The 15,502-nt window shown below is 44.0% G+C and overlaps 1 protein-coding gene across 1 annotated transcript; it reads right to left on the reverse strand.

Moving 5' to 3' along the window:
* Positions 1-47: 47 nt before the first annotated feature.
* bace2 (beta-secretase 2) lies at positions 48-11,278 on the reverse strand. Its single transcript, XM_079732093.1, has 9 exons — positions 10,747-11,278; positions 7,124-7,212; positions 6,528-6,744; positions 4,851-4,982; positions 4,066-4,200; positions 3,595-3,696; positions 3,173-3,322; positions 2,911-3,079; positions 48-1,647 (listed from the first exon to the last, which is right to left on the reverse strand). Exons 1-9 carry the CDS (start codon positions 11,035-11,037, stop codon positions 1,406-1,408), a joined length of 1,527 nt encoding a protein of 508 aa, XP_079588219.1. The 5' UTR covers positions 11,038-11,278; the 3' UTR covers positions 48-1,405.
* Between the last annotated feature and the right edge of the window lie 4,224 nt (positions 11,279-15,502).

The raw sequence follows: 15,502 nt of genomic DNA on the forward strand, positions 1-15,502 counted from the left end.
GTTTGTACACAAATACAATATCTGGATTTGAGTTATCTTCCTGATTCAGTTTAATCTTATTTATTTAATTGAAGTGTTCATTTTGGCACAGGAAAGAAACTCACGCTCTATTCTTAAATTGTACCTGCTCAAATGGTTGTAAAGTTTTAAAACATACTGTTGGCACACAATAGGATTTCATAGTGTTCCACAAACTCATTCTCGGGTCACATGATCAAATACACAAAGCCGGTAAAGCTGCCCATGTGATGTATTGCACCGTCTTAGCTGTGGTATTACAGTTAAGACCTGTTTTTTAAGGGACTTAACAAAGGTAATGTAAACTCAGTGTGCGGAATTCATTGTTTCTAAAAGCAAAACCGGTCTGAAACATGGTGGCGAAAAGACATAGCTATACCTGGTCACTGTCCTTAACAGTGAGCCGGTGGCTTTGAACATTTCAGTGCATCAGGCCTGGCAGCCCAAACCGGACGCTTTTTGTTTATCGGCTTTCAACACATTCTTTGGCATGTAATTGTGATTTGCATAATTACTATGGTACAAATATGCCCTGGGGAATTTAGGGGCCATAGTCACCTCCAAAAACCAATCAAAATAGTTCATTATCAAATTCTACACACACAGTGTTAGTACAATTAAAAGTGAAAATGTAAATTAAAAAAAACAACATTCCTCTGAATTACAGAGACTCCACACCCATAGCAAAGTGAATCTTCAGTAATAGTACATTTGTTATCAGCTTTAAATGCAAAGTGCAATTAGGTTAAGTCTCAAGTCATTGATCAATTCCTCCACACAAGAGAATCACTTGGACCTAAATGTATTACAAGCAGTGTGTAGACATCATCGATTTTTCATCCTGATGACTGTAACAAGCATCTCACTGGAAGACGTTTACAATAGAAAACGTATATAAATACAAGGCACTAAATGGACTCCTTCATGTCAAAAATATTATTCTTAGCCCTTACACATATAGAATATTATTCTTCATGGTACAGTCTCCCTGGTAGGGGACTCTTTCTGAGAGAATTTATTGGTAAACTCGCCTTACAAATAAACGGCCACTTGACTTGATCGGCAGTGATTTCACAAGTGGTCCAAAGTGACGCGTTTGGCTTGACCCTGAAAGGGTCCCGAAAAAGAGAACTAGAAACCAGGTCTGCCAACAGCATACCAGCTGCCGTCTGGCCGATTGTCATTGTCCAACGAGAGGGTGGGAGGGGCGGGGGTCTCAAACCACGGCCGCCACCCTGCCGCCCTGCCGTCTGGGCTCCGCCAACAGGGCCTCCACCACCGCCACCACCGCTTCCTGCTGCTGGCCCTGCTTGGCGGTGGCAGTGGTGATGGTGGTGGGGGGGCCGCTGCCGGTGGAAGTCCCGGTGGTGGCAGACCCGCGTCTCAGTCACTTGATCCGGTGGCGCACCAGCGACGACTGGTCCGTGATGTCCCCCGAGCGGTGGCGCCGGCGGCAGGGCATCACCAGCAGCAGCAGCAGGGTGAAGAGGATGGTGGCGCACAGGGCCATCATGGCGTAGGAGATGACCCACAGCAGGGGCTCGTTTAGGGACCCCCCGGCGCAGTCCGTCCCCACGTCGGACGCCGAGAAGGGCCCGGCGATCTCCGACAGCGCCGCGTCCCCGCTCACTACGGACCAGGCATCACAACAGGTTGAATGTCTGACGCACACCATGACATGGAAGTTCTTTAAAAGTCCTGCGCCGAGTGCGCAGAGTATTATAATTACACAAGGTTAATTAAACCTTGAATATGTAGTTTACTTTGGCTTACGATGATAATCCTAAACTTGACATACAGATTGATTAATGTCATACGTAGAGGAGGGATCAACAGGTAAACCTAATAAATTGCATAGCTAAACAAAGCTGAGGGAATGCAATGTTTTGATAAATAAAAGTGGTGTTAAACAATACAGATGATTATGTTTAAATAATTACCTCAAGGGGCTGAGCTAAATGTCAACAAGAAATTTTAAAGGAGAATTTTCAGTTTTCTAGTTAAATTGGATATTTGAGTCACGTGAAAATGACCCAAGCATTAAAGCAACCATGCTTCAATTATTTTGGTCTAAAACCATCTCCAAGTTCATGAACTAATTAATAAGCGGGAGACTTAAATAATTAAAGTGAATCTTTAAAAAATAACTAATAGCCAAAATTATTTCTCATACAGATCCCCATCCTGTTATCCTATTTTCTATCTGCAGCCACAAAGGTGGTTGTGTTTTGGTTACTACTGTGTCAGCACGAGGCGTAGCACACTGGGTTATGACATGGTTCAGGAGCATAATGGGACAAATGTTAGCATATGAAATGCTAACTTGGTGGCCTTATGTGATAGGACAGAAAAATAAAAAAATAAATCCCCATTAGTGTTGGGATGAGTAGTATTTTAACAATACAAACAACACTTTCCAAAATGAAAACGTTCTCGACTAACAACTTAAATTTCACACATAGTAAAAGAAAGCATCTTCTTTTTCTTTGAACAGGAAGTCATGTCATGTGACCTTATTGAGAGACACTGTCCCCCTCCCAGAAATTAAAATATTTCCAGTCACACGGCAAAGACTTCTTGAGGCTTCAGGCCAGTGTTTGTCTCTGATACAGTTTGCTCATTGTAATAACAATGGTGTTGTTTGTACTTTAATTTGGCCCCCAGGACACCTCCCCAGCCAAGGTGGACATTCACATGGTAGACTAAAAGTAGCTGTTCAGCTGTGTAATTTATTCATGAGCATATTAAAATAATCTTGAACCAACTTTAATTTTGTTTATTTATCTTTTGAACCTGTCTCTTGGCTAAAAGGTTGCTTTGAGACAGTATGGCATCTACAACCACAGAGGACATATGCCCTCTGCCCTGTACAGGGACCCCCCACCACCTCACCTGCACAGCTGCTCACGGCGAAGCCCACCCTCTTCTGGGCGCGGTCGAACACCACGTAGAAGCCCTCCATGACCGTGGCCCCGATCACCAGGCCGTTGGCTGACGAGGAAATGCCGAAGCGGAAGCAGTCCAGCGTGCCGTCCACATCTGTGATTGGCTGAATGTACAGCTGGGGGATGGACCAATCAAAACAGTCACTTGCACCGTGGGTTATAGAATCTTAGACGCTTACGTTGCTGTATTTGTGCGTGTGCATGTGTACCTGTGGGAGGATGGTGATGCGGAAGGACTCGCTGGTGTTGCTGGCCCTCAGGTAGATGGAGATCTTTGGGAAGAACTTCCAGGGTGTCTCCCCCTTCATCCAGCAGGCCAGCTTGGTGCCCTCCCAGAAGCCAGAGGAGAAGTCCTGGATCTGGGAGGAAAAGAGACCGAACACGGGCGGACACAGCATGGAAGTCAGGTCAGTCGACACAAAGGCAGGACAACATCAAAATGGATGGAATGAGAATCTTTCCAAACTTTATCATTAAGATATGTTCAAGAGAAAGACTTAACAACTACATTTCCCACTCCGTTTCCACAACAACAGCCTCAGAGATTCAATGTATGTTAGCATCGCATTACAGACAGCGGCCATGTGACGGTGTCACAGCTGTGTACGCGTGAGCAGAGAAGCTAACGTACCATAGAGGTCCGCGTGATGGCGTCCACCACCGCGTTAAACACATTGGCAGGAAGTCGCAGCAGGGTCGTTCCACTGTCCACGATGGCTTTGTCCATGTTATACTATGATGACAAACGGGGGGTGATGTTAAGTAGGTGTTAAGTAGGTCACTGTTGACAAACTAAGGCTAACACATGCTAGCTAAGGTGTTGTTACCATTATAGATACATGGGATTTGACACTTTCACTCAAGAGTTTTACAGTTCATTTCCCTGTTTAAGTTTGGATGACACTAATTAAGTGAGAATAAATTAATTGTACAATGTTTCTTATTGTTGCCCAAACCTCACGTGAATTTCTAATCTACCTTTTCCTACACATATTTCCTACCAGTGTTGATAGATGTCACTATTTTCTGCATTCAAAACTTGAACACAGCCTCAGTCATTTTGGTCACGATTCAAGCGGCAAAGGCCAGGTCACGGGTTTACCTCGCTGCAGTCCAGGTTCAGACCCTGCTCCCCCACCTCCAGCTTCAACACCTCCACCTGGTAGTACCACTCCTCCTTGATGGGCGTGTACCACATGACGCCCCGGTACAGCGTGGGCTCAGCTCCGCCCAAAATCTGGGAGTTGGGACAAACAACAGGGCTGTGCTCACTGCGTTGCCGGCTGGGAAATCAGCAGCACTCTGGGAACCCGACAAGCGGTTATCTTTGGCCCGGGCTTTATCCGTGCATGTGTATCCTGGCAGCAGAGTACAGTAGATAATAAGCCAGAAGCTACAAATGCAAGCGCACACACACACAAACCGCTGCATGTGCGCACACGCACACAAACACACAGGTGCATGTGCGCACACACACACACACACACACACACACACACACACACACACAGTCATCTCATCCATCTCATCCTCTACAGAACATGAGGGCGGCGAGCCACCTGGCCGAGTGCCACAGCCCTGCTCTCAGCAGTGCGGGATCTCTGCGTCATTAGCCCCACGCTAACGAGAGCGAGCCTCCAGTGGGCCAAACGCATCGGGAGGCGGGCCCTCGGCGAGCGCGGTCGCGTGCTGCGAACACAGCGAGCCTCTCCACTCCGCCAGCCGACCGGCTTCCTCCCCCCCCGCGGCGGCGCTTATGTCTGGCTGTTTAAAAATTAAGTGAAGATAAACCGCTGATCATTTATGCATAGAGCGCAACAGCCTGTGATCGGAATCGTTCCCTCACCCAACGCCGGCGGCGGCGGCGCCGTTGGGTGGTCTACTCACCAGGCTGCCCCCGGGGGGGTCCGTGGCACCGCCGGCAGAGACCCCCGCGCCACACATCTGGAGGGAGAAGATGTCCGGGATGCCCGTCTGCCGCACTACGGAGTTGAAGAAGGGCTCCACCGAGGAGTCTGGCTGCAGGGGCCCACGGAGATAGAACAGACAGCACATTGCCTTCATTGTTCATTGAAATGTACGGACAATTAGTATCCAGAAGTTGATATGGATGGAGTCCTCTATTGATACTGTTTCATTCAAGATATAACACAGCTTAAATTACCCACATGGCCTAAACTTCTAGCGGTGAGGTTGCAGATTGCAACCAACTGTATCCATCAACCCTACCCCTCACCGTAGCCATGGGGATAGCACAACCCCCTTCTTCCTAGAATATGTTGAATTTTTTGATTGACTTGAAAACGCAATTGCTCAAGGGCTACTGTAGAAACATGGTGGTGTGGCCAATGTGGAAGATTACCCGCTCCTTATGATAAAAAGGACTCATTTTTACAATTCTTATTTTCATGATATTATCCACTTATTAAAACCTACCTATAAAAGTTAGATTTTATTTCTGCCAAGTCTGTTCCGCTAGCAGCAACTCAATTCTACACTCTGCACTTTTAATAAAGAAATAGTTCAGTTGGAAATTAGGCCAATAAAATGAATCGGATTGGAGTGAGTTAAGAACTCGGATGTGGTTTAAGAATTGTCCACTGAACGCCTTCCTTGTTTCAGTGTTGTCCCTCCACAGTTGTTGCCAAGGTTGCTATCGCAACAACCAAACATGACATGGTTGTCCCAACTACCTTGTTTGCTGCCTTGTTTTCAGAAGAGCTCCATCAACACTACTCCATGAGCAAGAAGATATTTGGTTTATTCAAATGGCAGCAAGAAAGAAATATCATAAATTAAACGGATGGTGTGTGTGTCTGGAGGGGTGGGGCATAGATAAGTCTAAATGAGTAGCCAACAAAATGAGTGCAGTATGGTCATAGGTTCCTTTCGCTCTGACTGAATCATTATGCGTCTTTATGAGCCCGGCATAGTTTTAGCAGTTTTTTTTTCATGCCACCAGCTGGATTAGTGCATGTGATGCATGCCTAATAGCACCGAGGCAGACCGGGCCAGAGTATCAATTAAGGCATTCGAGACACAAAGTGGTCAGTGTGAGGATGTCTTTCGTTTGAGAGTTTTTGATCTCCCCGATCGCTGCCGGAGGGAGAATCCTTCTGAACGCAACATTTGAGCCGAGGTTGACTTTCCCAACCCCCCGTTCTCCTCCTCCTCCTCCCGCTGCACAGTTTTCCCCTGTAGCATTCCTAGTGACGTGCATACAGTATATGTGATATCCGCTGTGCTGTAGCGTAATGTAGATCAATGGGAGTGAGGGGTGTTGGATTGTTCTTTGATCATGTTCAGCAGCAGGCTAGAGGCCAAAACTTGTTCTTTTCTGTTGAATCTATGATGAATAATCATCAACCCACAAGAAATGGTTTAAAAAAATAAATGCTTTACTTGAATAAAGTGAACTTATCTAAAACAATGTGTAACCAGCTAACATAATATAACATAGCCAGCAATCATTTCATTTGCATGCAATTTCAAACGGGGCTTCTTGATTTTAAGAAACTTCCTTCCTTCCTTCCAATATTAACACTACCTATTAACTCTACTTACCCGGGCCAGGAGTGGGTACGCCATGCCCAGAATGCCTTGCCAGTTCACCCCGGGAAGATAGAAGCCCTCGGAGGCGGTGATGGCAGCGATGTTGATGATGATGGTCTGATTGGGTCCCTTGGGGATGGAGACCCGGTCTATGCCCAGCCCGCCCTCCCAGTTGCCCTGGGTGTACCTGACGGCAACAGTCCGGCCAGTGGGCCGGAAGGTTGAGGAGCTGGAAGGTACACAAGCGATATGTTGATTTGATATTCACACGTATTGTTAAAGCAGACTCAATGAATAGTGAAAGGGTCAATGTCAATGTGAGAGAGCTTTCAGCCTGAATACACCAATTCTGATGAATGATTAATCCAGGCTTAGGTCTAGTATTACACACTTAATATTTACCAGTATTAATTTCAAATAGTCTTCATGAATGTATGTTCTAAATTCGACAGTCGAGTATGGTAAACATTAATTAATAAGTATGTATAAGTGTGTCTGTATATTAACCCAAACAAATAGAGACACAATAAAGCTTTCAATTTGCAGGTAAACACACAAACACACCCATTACATTTGTATGATGTGTTTGCATTGCGATGGGGACTCACAGGCTAGCGTTGAAGTAGTGTGTGATAAACGGGTGTGGGGTTGACGCCACTGCAAAGTTACTGCTGCCCGTGTCTACCAGGATGTTGAGCTGAAAAACACAAGGCTTGTTTAGTTTCTGGACTTTGGAGTCTGTGCGCAGAAAGGTTTAGTGGTAAGCCCTTTCTTAATCCTCCTGTGGGAGATGCAATATTTAATAGGAGTTTAATATTGCTCAATTTGAATCTACTAGATATGGAGATACAATATGGTTTGGATCAAATACAATAGAAACAATGAGAGTTTAAAAAAAATAACCTGCCTTGCAGAATCATTCAAAAGTTATAGGGCAGTCCATCATATTTTAGCCGTGGCACGCAGAAGTCATGTGTGCTTGTAAAAACAGTCCTACCGACAGGTCTTTCTCATCCTGGGCAACAAATATGGAAACATTTGCCGGAAATCCTTAATTTCACCAATCTTGTGGCCTGAGCACACATTTGATCAAAACACAATCAAATAATGTGACGCTGCTGGGGACATCCAAAATGCTCTCCGCGTGTAACCAAATGATTCTCTATGTCCCCTGTTTGTTCTACTACTGAGGAAAACGGGGGGAACAGCATCATTTCAAAATGTAAGGGGCGTAGGTCTGTTCGCAGCCGTTCTCGCCACCGTTCAAACAGCTATCTTGCATTTGGAAATCCCCAGAATCTGTAGAGAGAGAGATCTCAGATTGTCTGGTGTCACGAGACTAGGAGATCACCAGCCGTCTCTGAATTGCACAGTATTTGTACCCAAAAGTCAAAATACAGTATAATAATGTTATCATCTAATCAGAGAGTCTGGGACCAGAGGATTTATGGAAACCATTCCCTGCCGTCCTCTCCTGTCTGCCATCACTGCGATGGTTCACGTGAACATCGGTGTTGATAAAGGATATATAATGTTGTCTCCCTGCCATCGACTTGGATGGGAAAGGAAGTTGTAATTAGCTAATAGAGCTCTGGCATGTCCACAGTCCTCACAGTGGCCAGCTGGACCAATAAACCCTCCTAACCAAACATCCCCCAGTGTTAAACAAGCCGTAAAAGGCCAACCGACCTCGGAGCTCCAATAAATCTCCTACAGAGGAGCGTGCTTGTCATTCCAGTTCAGCTTTAAAGTGAATTAGCGGTGATTAGATGTTGTCCCAACGCGAGGGTTTTGTCGTTTATTATTGTGGAAGTTTAACAGCACTATCCAGCTGATTGAGATGCACAGGTTGGATCAATTTCCCCAACTCCTTCCCTATGGTGGCTTTGACACAGTCAGTGAACTAGCTGTGGGCTGGGTTTCCGAAAATGTGACTGCAACGAATCCATTCCACATGCCAAGTTACAATAACCTAACTCATCCTCATTCCTCCGTGGCTGCCAGTGCCCAAACTGGTCAGGCAGGAAGTGTTTCTTAAACCATGAGAAAAATGGAATGGTGAATTGTCTAAATTGCATTCAATATTGGTACAATGAACCAAAACAAATTTTCATCCAACCGGTTAAGTATGGCCATGCGGTTTTAATTAAAACCAGTGTGCCACGGTGACTGCTGCGTTACATGCTCGTTAAGTTGGCCCTTAGAAGGCCTGGTTGGCCCCTTCTGTCACTGCCAGGCTTATCAGTTCCTGCTCATTGGCCGGGCATCCACCCATTCGTTTGTGTACGTGTTGGACTAGTCACTAGTCCTGGCCGGAGAATGAGGGGGAGGAAGCGCGCACACACACACACACACACACACACACACACACACACACACACACACACACACACACACACACACACACACACACACACACACACACACACACACACATTATCAAGCCTGTTTATGGAAGTGGCAGTGGAGTTCTTAACCCCTGTTTCTCTAACCTTTACCAATCAAACCATTTTTTCCCCCTTGCCGTAGCCTGCCTGATGAGCCTCAGGCAAATCCCTCCACCACCGCCACAGCTGCCGCCGCCAACACAAGCCCCCATGTCGCGCAGCTTTCCCTGGCTAATTGGCTGTGGCTGGCTGGTGGCAGCGTGCATCTGCTACCTGTTTGTACCAATTAGCAGACGTGAGGTGCTCCAGCCGATGTCTCTCCGCCTTGCTAACAGATGGGTCAATTAGTGGCTCATTTGAATAGCGTCTTGTTTAAAAGCGGGTCCGGTGTAATCACACCGCTTGTTATTTTATCTGGGGTGTAATAAATTGGAGTTGAGATAAAAGAGGGTATTTTTAAACAACCTAAACAAACTGAGGGGAACTTAATTGGATGATTCCATCGGCTGGGGGATCTCATTCGTTGTTGTTTTTATGAAAAGGTAATATTGCTATTTATATCCTCAGAGTGCACATTAGTTGGCGTTTAATGGTGTAGTAATAATTGCCTCATTGTAGAGGAGGGATTTATATCCATCCATCTATCTTCATCTTTTTATATATATATATATATATATATATGTCTTTCTAGGAAATCTATATTTCTGCATACTTGGAAGGGTTACGTTTAATGAATGAAAAAAACGACTATTGTACCAAAACAGTATATTATATAACAAATAATGCTCTGGCAAATACACACTGATCGTGAACAAGCAGACTTAATCTGATAAACAACCAAATAGATAATATGCCGCTTTAATATTCCACATTTCCCTCTGAGGCAAACACAAAGTGAGCCAAGGGCGAGAATAAAGGTTACACCTTATTTTGACCATGGGCAGTGCTGCTGAAAGAGTATTACAAAGCTCTGATCTTTCTTACTTGACGCTCAAGAACAATGGCCGATTGACTTCCTTATGTAATTTTCACAAGCTTCAACACAACTCAATGGTATGTCGTCTGTCTACTTTAACAGGTTGTTTTATGAATGTACTCTGTAATGAATAGTAATTGCAGATTGTAAATTTTTTGCCCTGCTGATTTTGTGAGACCCATTGAAAACACAATTAAACGCTAAATATGTCCAAGCAAAAATTCAGGGGGACCAGCTCCTCCTGATCAGAGAACAGTACGGATCTCCCGGGAGCCTCCTAATCCCAGTCAGCTGCCTGCTCCTGAGAGAAGCAGCGGCCCTCCTCAAGGCAGGCATCATGTGAGTGCATGTGAGCAGGGGTGTTAGTCTGGCTCAAGGACCCCCCCCCCCAGGCTGTCCTACATAATAGACCTGCTGTAACCCCCCCCCCCATCCTCTTTATCCTATAGGCCGAGCAGTCCTCCTATCTGGTCAATAGTGTCCTCAATTTGCCTGGTTCTTACATTAACGTGTGTTTTATTTTTATTATTTTCGGGGGGAGATTATCGTATCCTACAATAGCAGGCATTCATGCATTCACCCAGCAGCACCCTTAGCTTCCAGGGGTCACGTGCTCATATGGAGATGAGGATCAATGAGAAACAAATTGCATTTTATGATAAGACTTATGGACCAAAAGGTCTTATTAATGCATTAAATCCAGGACAAATATAGTTATAATTTATACAAAATAGGTTAAAAATGAGTTTATAAAACAAACTTGAAATTATCCACATTTTCTGCGTTTCCCTTTTCCATTAATAACAGAATACAGCGACTTTAGACCACAGTGAGCTCATAACAGTGAATGGAGATGAACGAACCATACCTTTTGAGCAGGGGTGCCTATGGACATCTCAATGTAGTAGCCTCTCCCCGAGTCACCTTTCAAGTTGTTGACCATATCTAAAAAGTTGACTATACCTGCGGGGTCAGAGGCCAAGGAAAGCAGCTTTCCGCCCACGCCTGGTGTTTGCTGCAGAGGTGTCAGGTCTACATCCCGAGAAAAGTTGAACTTCCCAAGGTATATTTTGAGTGGAATCGCAAAGCGTCCATCACAAATGTCGAAACATAAACGGAAGAAAAATAGCCATAAGAGGGCATGTCTCCTGTGAGCCATTTTTTTTTAGTTCGAAAAGTTTTGGGGGAAATAATTCAACTTGTCAGAAAATCTCAAGTTTCCCATTTGAAGTTGTCTCTTCAGGAATATACTTCTCCATGGCAAGAAACTCATAAATTGAGTGGTTGAGGGGTTTCTCCCCCGTCCAAAGAAACCGCGGCATGTGGCTATTATGAATACATAAGGATATAACGCCTTGACTGCTGGAATGTGATCCGACACTTCACTCGCCACAGTTGTTTCGGTTCTCTGCCTTCACTTCACTGACTGGAGGGTGAACTTCCTGGATGGCCGGTGACGTATTTCATCAGCTGACGTCTTGCGCTTGATAAACGGGAATAGAGCAGACAGGCTCGAGCACAAGGTATTGATACGGAGACAATTGATTAATTATTGAATTATAAATAAATGAACAGAGGCTACACCCATATTCGAAAAAATAGCTAATGTATTGTGGAGTTATTAAAATATGTGTTAATTTGTTTGGTAGGAGTTCTAAATAATATTACTTTTAATGAAAACATTGAATGTAAAAACGTATATCCTGAATAAAAAATATTCATAAATATATTATTCAATACAATTTTCTCAATATTTTGTATTCTTCGCCCTCTGACCCTTTTTTGGGGGTTAATAGTTTTTCCGCCAATACTGATTTCTGATTGACACATTCATTTTCGAATCCACCTGAGGCATTGGCAATTGATCAATATCCTAAATTGATCTAATTATCAACTGCATTTTGCGGAAGATGATATATTTTTAGTAGGACTATTCGTTGATGAATCGCATACATCTGAATTCAAAATGCTGAATCAGCAGGTCAAAGCTAAGCCATTCAGCTTTTGTGGATTTTCATCTTTCAGCCGGGAAGAACATATTTCTGCATTTACATGAATGGTAGCAATGAGATGGTGAGTGTTATGATCAATATGTCATAGTCCACTTTTCACGCTGCATTAGCACACAGAGACAGCCTCTGTGTGAAATCCTCATGGGTTCCCCTGGCTCTCTCATTCACATGATCGCTCACCTTCTCAATCAGTATTTTCTTCTGTCTGTCTGTATGACTATCTTTATTCCAGTCAGTCTGTCTGTCAGCTGTCTGTCTGTCTGTCTGTCTGTCTGTCTGTCTGTCTGTCTGTCTGTCTGTCTGTCTGTCTATCCATCCTATTTTGGTCTTTATCTAAATCTCTTTCTCTATTGCTTTCTTTCAATCTGTCTTTCCTTCTTACCATCTTTCAGTCTCTGTCTGTCTGCCTGGCTGTCTGCCTACCTGCCTTTTCTGTATGTCTGTCCGTCTGTCTGTCTGTCCTATTTCTGCCTATATCGCAATCTCTTACTCACTCTCTTTTTGCTGTCAGTCTGTTGTTGTCTCACTCTTTCTGTGTCTTCTACTATTTCAACTCCTTCTCCTATTTCTTTGCCGGTTAGGAATTACTATTTGCAAAGGGAAGTAACCACTGTCACGCATTGTACTGGTAATCATGGACTAGGTCCTGAGGAAGATTTCATGGACAATTTCTGTCATCGTGCTTGTTTGTTTTCACATCATATTCAGATATTTCGTACCATAGCACATGATTTCCCACAAGTGACAGAATATTGAAGGTGCGATGCAAACATTTTAAGTTATAGATGTCAGTTATTGATTTGTATGTTTTATTTTTTTTTTTACACTTTGAAAATATCAAGTTAGCTCTAATTCCCTGTTGCTTTTTGTAGTGCCCTAAGAATATTGTTTGTGTGTGACTCACCAGTCATACACTGCTGTGTTTTCTGCCATGTCTATATGCTCTACTTCTTATTTGACTATAGTTGGTTCATTCCAAGTTCCCATAGCTTAATACAATTCGTCCTGATGTTGTTTTACCTTGAATATCAGCGACAGCATAGGCCATAGGCATTCCCATTTATTTGATTAATAAATCATATGCATATACAGATTATTTCATGACCATAGGCCGACACTGACCATCTTTGTATATTCATGATAAACTGCCTTTGCAATGCTTACTTATTGTGCAGTAGTACCCTATAATATGGAAGATCAATTTAATTTAGGTGAGCATCTGCAAAAATACGGTTGTGTTTCTTTCAAATGTTTTGTTAATCGTTCTATGTGTATGACTGTGTTATTGTGAATAATTGTATAGCTACATTTTCTATGTGCTAGAAAATGCAAGGAGATGTCCATTTGTAACCAGCTGCAGTTCTGCTGTCGGCCACTTGACGGCACTCTTTGCCATGTCTACACCTATTCTAATCCAATATGCAGTTAGTGTAGCACAGTTTATATTATGGGGAACAGCAAATTAGTGAGTTTAGAGGAGCCAACATCTCTACTGTTGGCACTGAAAAGTGTCTTCACTGGGACATTGGTCTTAATCCTACCATAACTCTGATCATTCATTACAACTGATGAGAGGGAGAGAGGGAGAGAAGGAGAGAGGGTAAGAGGGAGAGGGAGAGAGAGAGGGAGCATTCTTCATAGCGAATCAAATGCATATACTCTGGCCTAATATCATACTGCGAAATGTCCAGCACATTGATGGATACATCGTAATGTCTCAAGCAAACAGATTTCAGTTATTTTTTTCTGGTGAAGGCGTTGCATCACATACAAATAGGAAGTGATTTATTCCTTATATAAGAGAGGGGTATCTTTCTCATCTCTATCATGTGTTTTCACACAACAAAATCATCCCCTTGATTATATATGTTGTCAAGCTTAAACCCCACATTCAATGATATCAGGTGTCTTCTCAGGAGAACCACCTTCTAAACATTGCTGCAATGATATCTTTTTTTTGTCAAGAAACAACACACACTGAAACGACAACGACACAAATGCATTTCCGTCCTGTGCACCGTGGATCACAACAATAATAAGAAACGTAGCACACTCAGAGTGAGCCGGCATTGGCCAGGCTGCAGCCAATGGCTGCGTTTCTTCCAGCCCCTGTTATGTGCCTTCAACACTGCAGCGATCAGCAGGCCTATGTCCAGTCCAATCACTGTGAGGCTGCAATGCTTATCTTGAGATTTGCTGAATCTGTTGGCATCTCCATGTGGCCCAGGATGCAGTGTAATTACAGCCCGGGTTGCACAGAAAGCCATCAGGGATTAGAGAGAGGGGCGAGTCATTATGATATGGCTAGCCACGTGTTTTTCCCCCGTTTACATATTATTTTATCAAAGAAGGGCCTGTGGGGGTTATTTTATTCACTTTGAAATTGTGATTTATTTTGGGTTGATTAAGGGGTGCTGGGAAAAGTGTCGGTGCACACCAATGATTTATCTTCGGTGTGCTTTATTTAGACCAACACATGTTTTGTAAACTGAAGCCAATCCAATTGTGTTTTTCAATATAATTCAGAGGTGAATCATCTTTAATTACTATTTCCCTTAATTCATATATTTGTATTTCATCTTTGACTTGCATAAAAGTGTAACACCAACATTGTGTTTATTGTAACAAGCTACGTTTCTTCTTTCCCCATCAACCTCTCCCAGAGCTGCGGTCTAAGAAGGTGCTCACATTCACTGTGTCCTGGAGAGAGGGGAGTAGAAACATGAGAAGCCTGGAGCAGAAGAGAGAGAATATGGCACTGACATCAGGGGAGTGACCAGCTTCATCGGTGCGTTGTCGTCTTTGCGTTTTAAAACCAAAAGAGAAGAGGTTTTCTTAGAGGATCCAACTGACACGGTGACACGGTGTGACTCAGGGAGCATGGCTTACGTTTTGTCTCGCAGACTGCTCGCACTCCCCCCCTCAGTGGGTGTCGGCGGTAACACTGCCTCTCGGCAGTGGATCTCTATCCATTTGTTCATTCATAGGAAAGTCATTAGTGACACATAGATGAGTAAGGGAAGCTACCCGCGTGAACACATACGCATGAGCACATACGCATGAACAAACGGGCATGAACTCAAGCGCCAGCTGGGAGTCGGATGAACCCTGCCGTCTCTCTCTCCTTTTGGCCTCCAGGCACCATCCTACTCCTCACTGGTCTTCCTTGTTTTGTACACAAACACATGCACGCATGCACGCACACACACACATGCAGATGCTGAAACACACATACACACACACACGCGCACACGCACACACAAACACAAGTGCAGACACATGCATAAAAACACATACATATACATATAGCACACATGAACACCCACAAATACACATAAAACCCAAGCACACACACATACACAAATGAACACAGACACAGACACATTTTTACACAAATACATATTCAAAAACACTTTCAAGCAAACGCACACACACACAAACACAAGCAAAGAAATGAACACACACACAGACACACACACACACACACACACACACACACACACACACACAATTTGACTCTTCCACCATCTGTATATATTCAGACGCTCCAGATGCCACCAGATGCAGAAGCAGATGTTGGGGAGAGGGAATGATGTAGGCGCATGGTAGCTG

The sequence above is a fragment of the Pollachius pollachius genome (genome assembly GCF_949987615.1).
Source record: "Pollachius pollachius genome assembly, chromosome: 3".
Lineage (NCBI taxonomy): Eukaryota > Metazoa > Chordata > Actinopteri > Gadiformes > Gadidae > Pollachius > Pollachius pollachius.